At 40.7% G+C, this 20,007-nt stretch overlaps 1 protein-coding gene across 1 annotated transcript in view; it reads left to right on the plus strand.

The window, feature by feature from the left end:
* The window catches only part of dhx35 (DEAH-box helicase 35), a 67,931-nt gene extending 48,215 nt beyond the window's left edge, over positions 1-19,716 (plus strand). The window contains exons 15-22 of the mRNA XM_043710727.2: positions 2,094-2,189; positions 4,308-4,402; positions 6,866-6,943; positions 12,882-13,011; positions 14,689-14,770; positions 15,298-15,369; positions 15,705-15,816; positions 19,107-19,716. Of these exons, the coding sequence (XP_043566662.1) occupies positions 2,094-2,189; positions 4,308-4,402; positions 6,866-6,943; positions 12,882-13,011; positions 14,689-14,770; positions 15,298-15,369; positions 15,705-15,816; positions 19,107-19,145 (704 nt within the window). The 3' untranslated portion in view covers positions 19,146-19,716. The remainder of the gene's footprint in view (positions 1-2,093; positions 2,190-4,307; positions 4,403-6,865; positions 6,944-12,881; positions 13,012-14,688; positions 14,771-15,297; positions 15,370-15,704; positions 15,817-19,106) is intronic.
* Positions 19,717-20,007: the final 291 nt, after the last annotated feature.

The following is a 20,007-nucleotide window of genomic DNA, read 5'->3' on the forward strand; positions in this document are numbered from 1 at the left end:
TTGGGAGGGCAGGGCCAACATTCTTTGTATTCTAGTTGCTGCAAAGTTCTGTGGCCAAAATTCTTCCAACAGTTGACTTAGAGCAGGCTTCCAGGCTCTGCTCATTAAACATATCTGAAATCAGCAGGGACACTGAGCTATGTCCCTGCCACTGTTATCACATTTCATCAAGTGAATAATCATTGTTAAAGATCAACATTATCTTGAGTAATAGATCAGGAGAAACAACTATTTTCCTTTGTTGTTTTGACGAGGAAAATTATGTTAGTAGTTATTTTTAAGTTTTTAAAATCTGATTAATGTTGAGTAAACCATTGCCTTATATTGTGAACTTGACCAGATAGTCATACAACATCAAGAGCAGAAGAAGATCATCAGGCAAATCGTGGTTGATCTGATTGTAACCTCAAATCCACACTCCCTGCTAGCCCTGATGATATTTCAATCACTTGCTTAACAAGAATCTATCTGCCTTTGTCTTAAAAATATGCAGGGATTCTGCTTCTACTACCTTTTCCGGGATAGGGTTCCAAAGACTCTCAGCCCTCTGATAGAAAATAATTCACCTCATCTTTTTTTAAATATGCAACCCCCTAGTTCTAGCATCCCGGACAAAAGGAAACACTCTTTCCACATTCACTCGTCAAGACCGCCCAGGATTTCATATCTTTCATTCAGGTCACCTTTTCTAAATTCCAGCAGACACAAGCCTAGCCTGTCCCGCCTTTACTCATAAGACAACTGAGCCATTCCAGATAAATGTTTTCTGAACAGCTTCCAATTCACTTAGATCCTTCCTTAAATAAGGTGACCAATACTATAGTTGTAAGTGTGCTCGCTGAGCTGCAAGATTTGTTTTCAGACGTTTCGTCACCATACACGGTAACATCATCAGTGAGCCTCTGGTAAAGCGCTGGTGTTATGTCTGCTTTCTATTTGTGTGTCTTGGTCTCCTAAGGTGGACGATATTTCCGGTTCTTTTTCTGATGATATCACCGACTGTAAGAGATCGAAACACATAAATAGAAAGTGGGACATAACACCAGCGCTTCACCGGAGTTTCACTGATGATGTTACCTAGTATGGTGATGAAATGTCTGAAAACAAACCTTCCAGCTCAGCAAACAAACTTACAACCTGAACCTCAACCTGAGTTACCAAATCTTCTCAAAAATTGCAATGACTAATACGATGCACATTACTTCAGATGCAGTCTCAACAATGTGCTGTATAAATGAAGCATAGCCTCCCTACTTTTGTATTCAATTTCTTTTGTGATAAATAATGTCATTCTACTGGCTTTCCTAGTTACGTGCTAGACCTGCATACTAACCTTTTCCAATTCATGCATGAGGACACCCAAGTTCCTCTGCATCTCAGAACTCTGCAATCTCTCATCATTTAGGTAATTTTTTTCTTCCTTATAAAATGGACAACTTCACATTTTCCCATATTGTACTCCATTTGATACATCTTTTATCACTCATTTAATCTATCAATATCTTTTCATAACCTCCATGTGTATCCCTCATAACTCACTTCTCTGTTTATGTTTGTGTTGTCAACAAATTTGACAACCATACTATGCATCCAAGTCATTTTATAAACTATAAACAGCAAAGGTCCCAGTACTAATCCCTCTATGTATGTCCCATACTGTGAAGGAAAGGGAGCTGTAGGATCTATTCTGCAAACTGGAATACAGTGGCAAGGATTCACTTCTCAGTCCCTCAATATCGAATTAACTCCCAATGATGCTGTCCATCAGAGAAGCAACTCCTGAAATTGCCCTCAATTCATTTAATTTGTGAATTTTCAAGTAAAATATTTCCATTCAATCTGGACTTGATTGAACCTAGCATCCAGAAGTGAAGGGTACTGTAAAATGAGAGAATCTCAAAAGGTGACTGACATCTTTATTGCTTACAAGCTTGCAAGGAAATGCTGGGTCTATTTTAATTTCAACGTTAGATTTTTTTAAGTTTGCAAACATGAATTATTAGAGAGAGTGATAGTCACACTGCCTTAGATGTGTTTATCTGCAGGTAAATCACATCATTAAATGTAAAATTTGTTTTGTGTGCCACTTCCAGGTTTGAACGATCAGTGCTTCCTTACTGACCCTCTCGGCCTCCACATGGCTGAATTTCCATTGAATCCCATGTTTGCTAAAATGCTGCTGGAATCAGGTAAGCATTAGAAACAGAATAGCAAAGTATACTGGAATTGATAGCCCTGCTTGAGTTCAGCCTGAAACTCTGGAATTCTCTTCTTAAACCAACTATCTTTTTACCTTTCTCTCCTCCTTTCAAGCATTCCTTGTAAAACTATCTCTTTTACTAATTTTTTGGTTAACTGACATGAAGCCATTTTAGTGTACCTTAGCATGAAGTGTTGTGCTACCGTGCTCCTGGGAAGTGCTTTGAGGCATTTTACTTGGTAAAACAACCTTTCTGGAAGAACTGATTTTCTCTGTCTCAGAGGGAAGCCCCATCATGATTGACATGTTTTGTGTCGCTTCAGAAGGGGCAGTTGAGGTAGATTATTTAAGAAATAATGCAAGTGAGTGTGTCTGGTGTAGCCTAATTCAATTGTGACTTTTGAAAGAGAAATGGTGAGTTATTTGAATAGAAGAAACATTGCAGGGCTACTGGGGAAAGAAAAGGTGGAAGTGGTACAAGCTGTGGTTCTCTTGTAGAGACCTGCATGAATCTGATGGGCCAAATGGCCTCCTCCAGTGCTGAAACAATCCATCACACTATTGATCAGCCGATCTGGAGGAAGAGAAAGAGAAAATCAACCTTTGTGAAAATAGTTAATTGCACAAATGCAGACAATATGGGACACATTTTAACCTAAAACATTGGGCAGGGAAATGATAGGGATCAGGTCAGCCATTGTAGAACTGATGGAAAGTTGAAATGGAGTCACTCTGAACCTGACACTGCAAGTTGTGGATGCATACTCTGATTTGTTCTTTTTCCATATGCTCTGTAATATAACCCGCTCGCACCAGGAGAGACACTATCTCTCAATAGGGGAAACATCTGTACAGCCTACCAAACCTGACACTGAATCTGTAACCTACTGAAGAGAGGAGACTGACCAAATAGGGGGCTTTGAGATTATGAAGGGGCTTGATAGGATAAACCCAGAAGAGATTTCTCTAATTTTTCAGGAGATCAGAACTGGGGACTCTAAATTTCAGGTGGTGATTGATAGAGGAATGCAGCAACAATCTTCATTTATATAGCACCTTTGACATAGCAAAACATCTCTGGTTGCTTGACAGGAGGAACCTCTTCAGGCAAAGAGGGAGTAGAGTGTGAATCTTCCTACTGCATTGAGTATTTGAGCGAACACGTGCATTTAAGGAAAAGCTAGCTAAGTACACGAAGAGGAAACAAATAGAAGATTATGCTGACCAAGTAAAATGAATCAGATGAATGAAGGCTCATGAACATAAATGTTAGCACAAGCCAACTGGACCGACAGTCCTGTTTCTGCGCTGTAAATTAGCATGTGATATTAAGAACAATGTTCTTAATAGCATGTGATCTTAATAACAGTGTTCTTATGTGTTAATAAAAACAGTGCAGGGGTGTCCTACCACAAGGGTTGCTTATCTCCAGATCCGTTTCCAAAAACATAATGGAGAGCACGTGGTTATTTGAAAATACACGGTTGATACTTTTCTTAGCCTGTCTAGCCACAGGAATATTACACAGAGCTGGTATTACATGTGGATTTCAGGCCTGATGACCTGTACAGCCCAAATGAATACAAACACATCCTTCAGTTTGTGAGTTCCTGGTGAGACTGTGGTGGGGGGAGGGGATGCTTGAGGAAGGTGACATATGAAGATCAAACACTTCCTACCACAGCATAGTGTTCAGTAGCTAAGCTTGCAGAGTGAAACAACATTTGACATAGGCTTGTATTTTTTAATTTGAAAAAAAGTATCAGTACTGCTTGGGATTTAGTAAATTTAAATACAGTACAAGTTAATAAGAACATCAGCATGAATCTAACTGATTTATTTACAGTGCCTATATGCCAGTGGTCATGGTGTTTGCAAGAGGAGTTTATTGAAGTGTTCAGAACAGGCTGATTTTGACCAACAGCTACTTCGTCCAGGAAGTGGTACGCTGTGTGGTAGAGAGAAATCAGAATGTGCCGGAAAAGGGTATTTTTTAAATAAACATGATCAACATGGTCACATTTACTTGTGACACTGTGACTAATACAGATGCACAATATGGGTGACAATTACTAATCTTTTCTTCTTTTTCTTCTTTTAATTTGAGGAAACTTTGGGTGCTCCCAGGAGATTTTGAGTATAGCGGCCATGATGCAGATACAGAATGTGTTTGTGGTACCCCCAAACCAGAAAAGTGCAGCGGTAGGTTCAGAAGTTTTACAAAGTCTCACATCCTGCTCTCCCCCCTCCCCCCTCCCAAATTGAATCTCCAGAAATAGATTGGCCTCTGCGTTGTAACAAGCAGTAATCCAGCCTAGGGACCCCTAGGTTTTCTCCAAGGGAATGTGTGTTGGATCTTCATAGAGAGAACTGCAGTATTATTTAAGTGCACTTGTACAATAAAATGTTCTAAGTGCATGATAATTATTTATAGCAAATCAAATGATTTAGTGATAATGGTTGAGTTACACTCTGTTATTTTCCCATAGACCACCAACTCTTACATTTCTCACTAATGTGTACTTCATAATTATGATTTTATAAACCTAAACTTCATTTTAATTGCCAATTTCCATCCTCTCCATCACCACCTCTTCCATGAAGGGATTTAGTGCTTGCTGGGGTAGGGTTTTGCATGTATTAGCCTGCAACATCATATCTGGCACATGTGTGTCTACCTTGGCAGTGATTGCCTGCACTTTGTTTGACTGTGGAGGAAGTCACAGGCAAGTTTGATTCAGTGCTCACCCGATGCCTGTGCAGCACTCTGGACAATTGGCCTCACCCCCAAGGGCAAATGAATGGCACTCTTATTTCAATCCCAGTTTAGGATCAGCAGAATGGATTTCATGGACCCCAAAGTTCAGCTACTTATTTGATAAATGCAGTTGAGACATCAGTGGGTCCCTTTAAATTATTCTGAAGTTGTTATGTAACATAAGAAGTTCAAATCACGTTGCAATCCACGAGGTGCATCTGCTTTAGAAATAGTATTTGGAGCTCAGTGCCTTGTGTTTACTGATTTTTATATTTCCATTAATTTGGCTTTCTTTCTCCTTGCTTAAAAAATATGTTCTTTTTTATCCCTGTGTGCTGTATTTCATGGTAAATTTGTTTCTGAGGTTGAAGCAATGTGTTGTAAAAGCAGGCAGTTGAAGGATTGCAGCAACACATGATACATCCTGTGGATTTGCACGGTTTCATTTTACAAGGGTGAACTGGTCTCTGTACAATTCGTAGCACTATAAATTCGCTCCACTGTACCTAAGAAACATGATTGAAAGTTACCCTCCTTGAGCTTGAGGGGAAAAAAATCACCTGGTCCACTGAGTTTTTTAGATTAGATTACTTTAGATTACATTACATTACAGTGTGGAAACAGGCCCTTCGGCCCAACAAGTCCACACCGACCCGCCGAAGCGAAACCCACCCATACCCCTACATTTACCCCTTACCTAACACTACGGGCAATTTAGCATGGCCAATTCACCTGACCCTGCACATCTTTTGGACTGTGGGAGGAAACCGGAGCACCCGGAGGAAACCCACGCAGACACGGGGAGAACGTGCAAACTCCACACAGTCAGTCGCCTGAGGCGGGAATTGAACCCGGGTCTCAGGCGCTGTGAGGCAGCAGTGCTAACCACTGTGCCACCGTGCCGCCCGAGTTCTGCACACCTTTCATTTATTCCATTTGTTACAATAAAACGATAGTTTAAAATTGTGCGATACCTTACCTGCTGATTGTTATTATGTTAAATTTCCCTGAATTCTCTCAAATAAATGCTTTCAACCAAAAATAGGAGCAAATTATAATTTCCATTTTGCAGGGAGAAAAAAAACTGATGATCTTCCCTGTAATTGTGCTTTTCACAAATTTTGTTTGGTTTCAGTTTTAATTAAAGAAGCAGAGATCGTCTTTTGTTCCTAGGTCAAGGTGATTTAGTTTTTTTAAATTGCTAATGGGCTTGTCGCTATATTAGCAGAGGCTTGTTGTAATGAACAAGGTGATTGTTTATTGTACAGAAATAAAATACTGTAAACCTGAGATCAAACAGAAAATGCTGGAGTTTGTTTACTGTGAATATCTGGGAATGGGCAGTTCTGTAGATCCTAGCAAACAATCAGGTATTTCTTGTTACAGAAATATAAGTTTTTTTGGAGTTCCATACTTGTCTAAATGTAATATGTATATTACTAAAATCAGTGCTTATAACCTTCATCAACAAAGACTTTTTTCAAAAGCAAAAACATCCCCTCAGTGGATAATTAATTTATCTTTCTCAAGAAGTATTTTTATGGGTAAAATAATTTTTATGGCTCAGTTAGATCTTGGCTCATCTGTATCTAACTGCATTAATCAGATGTTGGTAAAGATTCTGAATCCTAATGATATGGAAAATGTCCAAGAGAGTATGACAGTCTAAGATCTGAAATTGTGGCAGTTTCAAATAATCAGTGGCTGGAACTTGCAAATGGAAGACAGTAAGTCTTTCTGTGAGTGAATGGGATATTGAGGGGAAGGGACTGGTGGTGGTAGAGATATGAAGCATTTATTTGGTTGTATTTCACCTGAGCCATATAACTTTTTTTTAAATGAAGTTGAATTTCACTTTGCTGCTTTTGTGAGTATCTCAGTGTTTTCCATTTAAATTCCCTTTCAAGGCAAGAGAGCACCGGAAGTTTGCTGTGGCTGAGGGAGATCACCTCACAATGCTGAACATCTATGAGGCCTTTGTTAAGGTTTGGATAAGCTTTTCATGTCCAGGTTGCAATAGTTTCAGAATTTATAGCTTATATAATAGTGGTGGAAGGTGGTCATAACCTATACTTAAAGAAAGTGCAAAATTCTACCATTATTAAACTTTGCCCTTGAAGTACTGATTTTTTTGGAAATATTCATTGATTTGTAACTCCTTCTGTTGCAAAGCTTGATGTTGGACTAAGCATTGCATTTCAAGATGGTTTTAGATTTAATTCGAGGTCTGTGCTGAGTTAACTGATTTCAGCTGAGGCTTCCAGGGTTCTTGTATTAGGCAAGGGTTTAAAAGAAAAACAACCAGTGTCCTAACTTCTGTTTATTGTACAGCAAAACCTTTATTGAAATATGCATGCATGTGGATGAGCTGTGGGGTAAAGATCAGACTTGGAGTCATGTTCCCCAGGCTTTAATAGCCTGCCAGAAATTAGTCTTGGTTCACAAAGTCTGGCTACTCCATCAGTATCTGTGGAATTGTAATGCAGTAGTGAAGCCAGTGCCTTCAGGAAAAGGGTGGGAAAATCTTTTGCTCTTCAAAGACATGTTGCTTATATGAAGTGGGTCCAAGCCTGTGTATTTACAGGTTTCTGCAGGTAGCTATGCTACAGTACTGTTTTAATTCAATGCCTTTTTATTTCAATGATTAGATAATTCCCTGATAGATACCAATAAGTAGAGCTCAGAGTGGTTGCTTTCTTGTGCTCTCTCTCTCTCTCTCTTTTGTTCAAGTGTTGGCAACCAAGCCTCAGCTGCTTGTGTTATAAGCTCTGGAATCCCCTCCCTGAAAGCTCTTGCTCTTTACTTTTCTGTCCACCTTGAAACCAACTGTTTGCAACCTAACTGTTCAGGGTGATAAAAACAAGGACTGCAGATGCTGGAAACCAGAGTCTAGATTAGTGCTGGAAAAGCACAGCAGGTCAGGTAGCATCCGAGGAGCAGGAAAATCGACGTTTCGGGCAAAAGCCCTTCATCAGGAATAGAGCTATTCCTGATGAAGGGCTTTTGCCCGAAACGTCGATTTTCCTGCTCCTCAGATGCTGCCTGACCTACTGTGCTTTTCCAGCACCACTCTAATCTAGACACCTAATTGTTCAGCCAAGGTATTGGCCTAGATTAGATTACATTACAGTATGGAAACAGGCCCTTCGGCCCAACAAGTCCACACCGACCTGCCGAAGCACACCCACCCATACCCCTACATTTACCCCTTACCTAACACTATGGGCAATTTAGCATGGCCAATTCACCTGACCTGCACATCTTTGGACTGTGGGAGGAAACCGGAGCACCCGGAGGAAACCCACGCAGACACGGGGAGAACGTGCAAACTCCACACTGTCAGTCGCCTGAGGCGGGAATTGAACCCGGGTCTCTGGCGCTGTGAGGCAGCAGTGCTAACCACTGTGCCACGTGCCGCCTATCATCGCCTTTGTAGCTCAGTATCAAATATTTGTTTGACCAAGTTCCTGTGTAGTATCTTGGGAAGCTTTTTGTGTTATCAACATTATAGAAATACAACTTATTGTTGTATTTGAATCAACAAGGTCGTGAGCGAGCAGTATAAGGAAATTATTCGGTTCATTGAGTTGATGGCTTTCTGCAAAACAATCCAAAGATGCCCATTTCCTCACTCTATCCCCATAGCCTTGTAAATTTATCTCCTTCAAGTTCTCATTCAGTTTCCTATTAAAGTTATTCATCATCTTCACTTCCCCCAACCTTGGAGGCAATGTGTTCTAGGTCATTACATCTCTTACCTAAAGAGGTTCTTTGGTAGTACAGGACTTTTTTCTAAACTCAATCAAGGGATGAGGGCATTACTAGCTGGGCTGTCATTTATTGCTCATCCCAGAGGGCAGTTAAGAGTCAACCACATTGCATGGGTCTGGAGTCACATGTAGGTCACACCAGGTGAGGATGGCAGATTTCCTTCCCGACAGGACATTAGTAAACCAGATGGGTTCTTCCAATAATTGACAACTGATTCATGATCATCATTAGACTCTTAATTCCAGATTATTATTGAATTCAAATTCCACTATCTGCCATGGTGGGACTCGAACTCAGGTCCCCAGAACATTACCTGAGTTTCTGGATTATCAGTCTTGAGATTGTACCAGTAGGCTGTCACCTCAAGGACTTGAGTATTGCTGAGTAAGTGCACACTTTGTTGAAGGTTTTTGTTTTGCACTCATCAGGACAATATGCAAGAATACCAACGTAAAGAGAAAATAATAATTAGCATTCCTTTCAGAATAATTCTCTAATTGATAGCAGGTGAATTTTGATTGGGAAACCCCAATTGAAATAAGATCTCTATGGGATGATCACCAATCCAGGAATGATGTTTGCTCATCTTATTAGCTTCCAACTGTAATACAAACACTTACAAATGTCATCTACCCTTCACTCTTAATCAAAATAAATTTAGCTCTGATCTAGTTATAATTTGAGAAAGAATTTTATAATATTGAAAAAAGAGACCTATTTTGTCAAAGCTTTTTAGTTTGCACTATTGTAACAAATGCCAAAGTAAAGGAGAGAGTTAATTGGCAAGCAAATGAAATCTGATTGACAGAGATGTTGTCAAGGACCATACACCAGGCAGATGATGACTGACAGTTTACTACCAAGTTTTGTTTAAGCTTTCAACCAAGCAGTTTCACTCTGATTCGTCAAGGTACACACTGAGCCCAACTAAAAATCCTAAACTGGTTGTTAATGGTTTTTTCCCCTAAGTTTGAGCTTGCAAAACTCAAAACACAATACCCAACATTAGATGTGATTCTGAAAATTGGATAACATTTTTGAAATAGTCCCGAGTGTGGCAAGCTTGTACATACTTGAAGCTGCATATATTAATGCACAGGATTCTGTCCTTGCATACAGAAAGAACATGTACATACACTGTGCCTGTTTCAACTCAACAATTCCCCGTGTCTGCGTGGGTTTCCTCCGGGTGCTCCGGTTTCCTCCCACAGTCCAAAGATGTGCAGGTCAGGTGAATTGGCCATGCTAAATTGCCCGTAGTGCTAGGTAAGGGGTAAATGTAGGGGTATGGGTGGGTTGTGCTTCGGTGGGTCGGTGTGGACTTGTTGGGCCGAAGGGCCTGTTTCCACACTGTAAGTAATCTATAAGACCATAAGACCATAAGACATAGGAGTGGAAGTAAGGCCATTCGGCCCATCGAGTCCATTCCGCCATTCAATCATGGCTGATGCGCATTTCAGCTCCACTTACCAGCGTTCTCCCCGTAGCCCTTAATTCCTCGAGACAACAAGAATCTATCAATCTCGGCCTTGAAGACATTTAGCGTCCCGGCTTCCACTGCACTCCGTGGCAATGAATTCCACAGGCCCACCACTCTCTGGCTGAAGAAATGTCTCCGCATTTCTGTTCTGAAATGACCCCCTCTAATTCTAAGGCTGTGTCCACGGGTCCTAGTCTCCTCGTTTAACTGAAACAATTTCCTAGCATCCACCTTTTCCAGGCCATGTATTATTTTGTACGTCTCTATTAAGTCTCCCCTTAATCTTCTAAACTCCAACGAATACAATCCCAGTATCCTCAGCCGTTCCTCATATGTTAGACCTGTCATTCCAGGGATCATCCGTGTGAATCTCCGCTGGACACGTTCCAGTGCCAGTATGTCCTTCCTGAGGTGTGGGGACCAAAACTGGACACAGTACTCCAAATGGGGCCTAACCAGAGCTTTATAAAGTCTTAGTAGTACATCTCTGCTTTTATATTCCAACCCTCTTGAGATAAGAGACAACATTGCATTCGCTTTCTTAATCACGGACTCAACCTGCATGTTTACCTTTAGAGAATCCTCAACTAGCACTCCCAGATCCCTTTGTGCTTTGGCTTTATTAATTTTCTCACCATTTAGAAAGTAGTCTATGCTTTTATTCTTTTTGCCAAAGTGCAAGACCTCGCACTTGCTCACGTTAAATTCCATCAGCCATTTCCTGGACCACTCTCCCAACCTGTCTAGATCCTTCTGTAGCCTCCCCACTTCCTCAGTACTACCTGCCTGTCCACTTAACTTCGTATCATCGGCAAACTTCGCTAGAATGCCCCCGGTTCCCTCATCCAAATCGTTAATATATAATGCGAACAGCTGTGGCCCCAGCACCGAACCCTGCGGGACACCGCTCGTCACCAGCTGCCATTCTGAAAAAGAACCTTTTATCCCAACTCTCTGCCTTCTGTTAGACAGCCAATCCTCAATCCATCCCAGCAGCTCACCTCGAACACCATGGGCCCTCACCTTGCTCAGCAGCCTCCCGTGTGGCACCTTATCAAAGGCCTTTTGAAAGTCTAGATAGACCACATCCACTGGGTTTCCCTGGTCTAACCTACTTGTTACCTCTTCAAAAAATTCCAACAGGTTTGTCAGGCATGACCTCCCCTTACTAAATCCATGTTGACTTTTTCTAATCAGACTCTGCTCTTCCAAGAATTTAGAAACCTCATCCTTAATGATGGATTCTAGAATTTTACCAACAACCGAGGTTAAGCTGATTGGCCTATATAAAGTAGTGGCTAATTAGATTAGATCTAATCTAATCTAATTCTTAGGCAATGCCTTGACCAATCAGAGTCAACTTGCCTGGTTTAAAATTTAAGGAGAAAGTGAGATCTGCAGATGCTGGAGATCAGAGCTGAAAATGTGTTGCTGGAAAAGCGCAGCAGGTCAGGCAGCATCCAGGGAACAGGAGAATCGACGTTTTGGGCATAAGCCCTTCTTCAAATTTAAACCAAGCTGAGCAGTTAATGGTCTGTCGTCATCTAATTGATGGATTCTTTGTGGCAACATCTCTACTGATTGGATTTCACTTGCCATCCAATTGCCTCTCTCCTTTCATATAATATAAATTTTGCTTATCCTTTACTTTGGTATTTATGGATCGAGTCATAGAGTCATAGAAATGTACAGCACGGAAACAGACCCTTGAGTCCAACTCGTCTATGCCGAACAGATATCACAACCTAATCTAGTCCCACCTTTTTTGTGAGTTGTCCTCATGACTGAAAAATAAAAACTTCGACAAAATCTGTCCTACTTTTCAGCAACGCTACAAAGTTGTTTTTTGCGTTATAACAGTTTGATTATACCTCGGTCAAAACTAAGTAAATTTGTTTTGATTTCGAGTGAAGGATAGAAAACAATTGGAAGTGTTTATATTAGAGCTGAGAGCTATGCTAGGTAAACAAAAATCATTCCTGGATTTGTGATACATCCCATTTTAATGAGGATGTCCCAATCAGTAACTATTATCGCAGTAAAGGGATGTGCTATATTCTCCGCCTGCAAAATACCTCCTGTATTCTACACCCTGGAACCAATCTGCATCTTGTGGAAGCTGGGAGGAAGATATGGGTGTGGTACATAGATGGTGAAGTCTCAACAGGAAAATATCGAGACATTTGGTCCTGCAGAGTAGAGGAGTATGTTTTTTTTATTCATTCACAGGATGAGGGCTAGCGCAGCATTTATTGGCCATCCCTAATTGCCTATCACAGAGGGCAGTTAAGATTTAACCAAATTGCTGTGGTCTGGAGTCAGACGTTGGCCAGACCGGGTAAGAATGGCAGCTCCCTTCCCAAAAGGACATTAGTGATCCTGACAATCGACAATTGTTTCATGGACTCTTAATTCATGATTCGTTAATAGAATTCAAATTCCACCATCTATTGTGGTGGGATTTGAACCCAGAACCCCAGGGCTCTAGATTAACAGTACAGGATAATACAACTAGGCCTTTGCCTCCCTGTTTGCAATATGCAGTGAAAAATGGTCATGCTGAATTGTTATGTTCCTAAGTTCTTTAATATTTTGGAGCATGATCAATCTGTGACTGTGAATGATGAATTAGAGGTTGACACTGTCAGTATGTTTTTCTTTGTCTGTTGCAGCACAATAAAAACTCTCAGTGGTGCCAGAAGCATTTCTTAAACTACAAAGGACTTATTAGAGCCACAACAGTACGTGAACAACTGAAAAAGTTATTGTCCAAATTCAGAGTGCCGAAGAAGTCAAGTGAAGGTACCCACATGGAGTATTTGAAATTCCTTATATGGGGCAGAGTCGTCAAAGGCCAACTATTGTGCTGTCCCTAGCTGTGTAAAGAAAATAGTTAATAACAGTTGGAAGTGGCTGCTCATGTTTCTATGACAGTTATGTCAGTGTCTGATGTTTGCTGCCAGCAAGAGTCTGGTTCACCATTGCTGATAGGTGGTGGGGAGTGTGTGCTTCTGAATTTATTTATTCAGACTTAGTGGAACTGACAGTCTTTATCCCAGTTTAGCAAGAATTCCCTCTTTCTGATATAATTTTTGCTCTTATCAATATCACTCTGCAACATGTCAATGAGAAAAATCCAAGGTATCGATTTTTAAAATTCTTGATGGAGTCAAATCTGGCTTCCATCTGCTTCCTCGCCCCCCCCCCCCCCCATCTCAACTGTCAGACTATCAGATGGGGCTTGCTGTCTGCCACTGAAACACTCATTCATGCCTTCTTTTTAATTCTCAACTTGTCTATTCCAATGCACTCCTGGCTGGTCTTCCACGTTCTGCTCTCTGTAGATGTGAGGTCATCCAACTCTGTTCCCAGTGTTGCCACTTGCTGCCTTAACTTGCACCAACCCCTTTTCCCTTGTCACCCATGTGCTTGCCGATTTGTATTGGCTCCCAATCAAACAACACCTTGATTATAAAATTCCCGTCGTTTTTTTAAAGATTCCTCATGGCCTTACCCATCCCTATCTTTGTAATTTCTTCCATCCCCACAACCCTCCAAGATGTTAACATTCATCTAATTCTGGCCTCTGGAGTATCTCTGATTTTAACTGCCCTGCCACTGGTAGCTATGCCTTCAGTGGTTGAGGTGCTTGAATACCCCTGCCTGATCTTGACTACCCTCCTGACGCCTTTCTGACTCTCTACCTCATTTCCTTCTTTTAAGACACTCCTTAAAACCATCCTCCTTGATCAAACCTTTGATCTGATCTAATATTTCCTTGTGTGATTTGGTGTCATACTTTGTGAAGTGCTTTGGAGCATTTATAACATTGTAAGTGCTATATAAATATAATTTGCTGTGATTGCAGTGAATTACAGGCCAAACTCAATATTCTGTCTGTTTGCACTACTGACCTGAAAGTTCCCTGGTTTAACTCACCAGCTCAAGGTCATGAATGTTTGTTACAATATCACATGGATGGACATAGAGATTCATAAAATGCAGGGAATGGATTTAGTGCTTATTTCATTATTGCTATTTCCTATTAGAATTGTGAGAGAGTTATTTGTTTGGTCATTTCATTGTTTAACTCCTTGCATCTGATGCTGGAAAGTGGAGAAAGGTCTCTTCCACGTGAATGTTTTGTGTTTGATATGCACATTTTCAGTTCATATAATGCATGAATGGAACCTTGAAATGATAATCAGCATTACGTTTGTGGATTTTACGTAGATTTTTGTGAGACGTAATTCCCCAGACTCTTGTGTGACTGCAGTGAAATTAGTGATTAAAAGCTGATGTCAGAACCGTGGTGTAGCCCCACCATGGAACCAGCCAGGCCTCGGTATTCTCTAGTCCCACTCCTGTCTCAGTTCCCATCTCAGCCTACTCTACAGTCCCAGATTAGCCAAACCTGTGTAAAAAATAGTCACTCTACCTGAAATGAGAGCTGACCAACTCTACACTCTGTCTCCTCAGGTGACCCGGATCCTATTCTGCGATGTATTGTTTCAGGCTTCTTTGCGAATGCTGCAAAGTTTCATTACTCTGGATTCTACAGGTAACAATGAGACAGTTTTACCATCACATTTTTGATTTTTTTTCTCATGACCTTACAAATCTCTTTACTGAATCTAACATCCATCATTGTAAAGGAATTAGATATAACACATATCCTGTTTGATGTATTGCACACATTTTGTAATCGCTCTCTTTGACAAGTACCATTCCAGACCCCTTTTGAAACATTCTGCTTACAGCTCTGTCTTTAATTTGGGCTGAGCTCTGATACCCTTGGGATTAAACAGTCTGCCTGTACCTACTGTCAAGACCCACACATAAATAATGACCGCTTGGATGAGCAGAGTCAACACCCATGGAAATAAAAAAAGAGAGATCTATGGAGAAGAAATATTCTTTCTATGACCCTCTGTCACAATTTGATAATGAGATATCCACTTTACAACGCTCCCCATTATTTTTATTACAAAGAAACTGCACTCTGACATATCCTACACATTTTACCATGATATTCTCCAGTACAGACTGCATGTATAAGCATATTTTTAAAATTTAATTTATATATAGGACCATTCGAGATGATTATGAACTTCATATTCATCCAACCTCTGTGTTATATGGAGAGAAGGAACCACAATGGTAAGTTTGACTCAGTGATGAATGTCACATCATTTTTTTTGCATGTAATGTATTGAAGTGTAGAATTGTTACAGCATGAAGGAGGCCATTCGGTCCACTGTACCGATGCCAGCTCTTTAAAAGCTATCCACTTTGTCCCATTCCCCATTGGTATACAGTTTTCTCTTCCCCTTTTGAGTACATACCCAGTTCCCTTTTGAAAATTATTCCAAATCAGTTTCCACCTGATTTCGGTTGCTAAATACTTATTTGTGTGTGACTAGGGGGATAGTAAACTGTGAAATAACAGTTGTGAGTTTCTAAACCCGTCACTGTCACATTCCGTCTGTTACCAGGGTTGTGTATAACGAGATCATCCAGACATCCAAGTACTTTATGAGAGATGTGACTGCAATCCAGTCTTCATGGTTGTTAGAGTTAGCCCCACACTTCTATCGAAGAAGAACTGTAAGTATCTACCTGCGTTGTGCTATGTTTGGGTTGAAGGGTTATGGACAGTGGACAGGAAAATGGAGCTCAAGATGAAATGAGATCAATCATGATCGTACCCAATGGCAGAACAGGCTCGAGGGCTGAATTGCCTACTTCTGCTGATTGTTACGTTTGAAACTATCCCCTAATGTGTACAGAGGAACCTCGATTATCTGGCATTCGATTACCTGAATATCCGATTATCCAGCAAGATCGCAAGGTCCCAATGTTCGGCTAAACTATGTTATCCAGCATTCGATTATCCGGAAATGGATTGACCGAGCGAAATACTGCGCCCCTCCTCCTTTGGATAATCGAGATTCCTCGGTAAACCATCACTTGAAGATGGCTGGCAAGAGCAGAATAATGAAATATAATACTTAATGCAATCAAGGAGTACAGCTGTTACAGTTAGGAAGAGAGGATGATGATGCCAAGAAGATTATAATGCTGTGTCTGAACCTAGGAATAATGAAGTACAAAATTGGAATAAATATATCATCCTCTGTGAGTTCCAAAGCACCTTGTATCTAAATAAACCACTTCTGCTGTATGGTCACTATTGCTCTTCAGGCAAGCACCGCAACCAACATGCACACAGTGAAACCCCACAAACAGAAGTTGATACGAAGGGGCTAGTTGATCAAAATTAAGTTTCAATGGCTATGAGAAAAGTGTTGGCCTGTTTTCTTGTTAGGTTTGCTCCATTGTTCTCCTGAAGAAGTGGAAGAAAAAGAGGGAGCAAGTTACAAATGTCACTTCAGCACTCACCTATCTCCGTATGATAACATTTTATGATTCAAAGCATTGGACAACCTCCAGTATCTTCTGAAAATGGCCTTTTTTCCATGAGCCTTGATAATAGGTGTTGATTGGCTGTTGAACCAATGGGGTCATTGTAGCTAAGCTCTATTCTGCAGAACATACTGTCTAGTGTAAGAGTGCTGCCTTAGCCAGGTGCACAGAGGCTGGATGTAGCACCCATCTGAGAACACTGAAGTTAAACTCAGATTGGAGATAGAAACTGGGACCAGTTTTTGTTTCCATCTTTAAAGATAGAATGGGCTCATTTGAGAAAGGAATGAAGTGACTCAGCCCCAACAAGCCCTGGTCTGATTCCCAGTCCATGGTTGCAAAGAAAGAACTGCATTATTTTTCAGATATCCCAATTTTTTTAAATATATGAAGTGGACTGTTGGCCTCGGGGTCCCTTAACCAAGATGATGCAAATGATTCTTGATTTTGTACTGGAGAATGCATGGACTGTCAATAGCAATAGATTTGGACCTGGTGTTAACTCCCACTTTTGAGTAGCTCACTCATTTCATGCATGAAGAATTATTATTAGGGCAAGAAATCTCAAGATGCCATAGAACTGTCATCCAAATAGATGGAACTGCATCCACCTGGTTTCATTCTTATCCATCTCATCGTGGACAGAGAATGGCTTGCAGTGGCTTAGTTGCAATGGCTATACCATTACCCCTTGTAAATCCAAGGACCTATTCTTGGTGCCCTCCTATTTTAAATCTGCAAGCTACCCCTTGGCACAATCATCTGAAAGCAAAGCAGTAGTTTTCACATCTACACTGACAACACCCAGCACAATCTCATCACCGTTTTCTTGCCTTCTGCAATATCGCTGAGTTCCCAGACTGCTTATTCAACATCCAGTGCTGGATAAGCAGAAATTTGTTCCAATTAAAAATTGGGAAGACTGAAGTCTTCTGAGTCTGTTGCAATCTGTGTTGTCTAGCTACCAACACCATTCCTGAGACTTGTAACTATCAGGCACTAAAGCAGATCGATGTGGAACATTGTACTGTATTGGACACTGAGACGAGCCTTTGCTGAGAGTACAGATTTTCACTTCTGCAATATTGTTCAACTTTGTCTTGTCTCAGCTCATCTGCTGCTGAAACCATCGTCCATGCTTTGGCCAATAATCCCATCAATTCCGACACACTTTCAGAAATTCTACCCTCCCTAAGTTTGAGGTTGAGCAAATCACTGTTACCTGTACTGTAGCTAACATCAAAAATCCCTCACTTATCACTCATGTCATGGTTAACCTACATTGTCTCTTGGTCAAGTAATGTCTTGATTTTAACATTGTCGTCCCTTCTTGGCCGTGCTCCTCTGTGGTTCTATAGCCTTCTCTAGCCCTGCTGTCCTATATACTCATCTATTTCTGGCCTCTTGAGTCTCCTCAATTTTAATTTGTTCGCCTCTGCTGACAGCACTGTCCATTTGCAACACTCCAACTCTGAAATTCTTTGTCTGCTCTGAGCCTCCCTACCTCAGTTCCTCAGCATTTTTGCTCCCATTATATCGACCTCCAAGGTCCACATGCAGCAGTGAAATCAAGGTCAAGGCATTGGCATGCCAATTGGAATCTGCAGAAAGCGATAGTGCACCGCCGTGAACATTGTTATCTATCTGATGTCCATCCATGTTGACACACCAATCAAGAAAGCACAGTAACACCTCTACTTCCTCAGAAGGCTAAGGAAATTCAGCATGTCCATTAAAACCTCTTTAAAATTTTCATAGAATGCATCGCAGAAAACATCCTGTCTGCTCTTCCCAACCCAGCAAGAAAGTAGAAAGTTGTGAACATAGACCAGTCCATCATACAAACCAGCCATCTATCCATTGACTTCATCTATATTCCCTGCTGCCTCGGGAAAGCAACCAACATAATCAAAGACCCCTCCCAGCCTGGTTATATTCTCTTCCACCCTCTTCTGTCAGACAGGAGATACAAAGTTTGAATGCACGTATGAACAGATTCAAGAACAGCTTCTTCGCCACTGTTAGCACACTTACAGACGGAACTCTCAAATATTAATTCTGGTCTCTGTCTGCACCTTCTTAGCAGCTGTAAGATTGTATCTTTCACTCTGTGCTGTTACCCTCATGCACTTGTATAGTACAATCTGCCTGTACAGCATGTAAGACAACATTTGTTCAGTATCTCTTGGTACACCTAATATTACCAAACCAAATCAAGTATCTCCCTGAATGACACACTGCTTGAAACCATTGAGCAAGATTTTGGTCGTCATTGTCAGATTTTGTTTTATAATGCTGCTGTGAAGCATTTTGGGATATTTGGCTATGATAAAAGAACAATATAAATGTGAGCTGCTGTTGTTTTCTAAAGCGGTAACATAAATATGAGTTTTTATTGTTATAGTCAGTTTGTTTTTCAGGAAGTGAGCCTTGGTTGTTAATTTTGTTTCTGTTTTTATTGTTTGTTTCAGTCCATTTCTCAGAGAGTAAAGAAAGCTCGAGTTACCTGATTGTTCATGCAAATCTCCTCACGCCTGCGAGTGATGGGTGAAACAGCTACTTGCAAAGCCAAATTCAGTTTGTTTTCTTCATCTGTTTGTGAATGAATTTCGCAGCTCACACCATCAGATTAGTTATTGAATAAAATTACAAAGCGGCATTCATTTTGAGATGTCTAGTCCGCAGGCACAGAGCCCTGGTAATCGAGCCACCAAAGGCAAGGCATTCAGTTGCATTTATGCTTATATCTCTAATTTGCTGGTTGGTCCTGTTTGATTTTCTTGGGTCTGCAGGTTTAGAGAGGGTTGTTTTCAGCACTGTTGCCTCACTTGAGCCTAAGTTCTAAATCATAATACCAAGATCTGCTTGTATCAGCAAAGTGAGATATATACAAATTAACTGGAAGCATGGATGTAAATTCTCTTGATATGTGGTCCCTAAGCTTCCATGGTGCACACTTAGTTAGTCAACAGGACAATAAACTTGTACATGCATTTTTAGATTAACCTATCTAATATACAATGTGCATAGTCTCAAACTGACGCCATCAGTGTCCAAGTTGTGGAGGTTAGAACATTATACCTTACAAAAATATCTCTTATGGAATAATTATGCTCGGCTGCTGAAATCTGGGCTTCCAGAGTGATCGTGGGTGTTAACAGTCACAATAGATGCACACTTCCTTGTTCATTATTTAATCTTCACCTTCTTCTATGAAGAATAGTGCTTTCAACAACAGTTGTGAATGAGTATGCTGTCTTGGTACCTTCACATTGTAAGCATTTGTGGTGATGATGTGTTCCTTTCTAAAATGTTTTTTTTTAATATAGCAAAATAAATCCATGCCTTAAATTCATAAGTGGGTCTGTGTCC

This window comes from Chiloscyllium plagiosum, unplaced genomic scaffold (genome assembly GCF_037043375.1).
Source record: "Chiloscyllium plagiosum isolate Xiang-an unplaced genomic scaffold, Cpla_swu_hap1 HiC_scaffold_15, whole genome shotgun sequence".
Lineage (NCBI taxonomy): Eukaryota > Metazoa > Chordata > Chondrichthyes > Orectolobiformes > Hemiscylliidae > Chiloscyllium > Chiloscyllium plagiosum.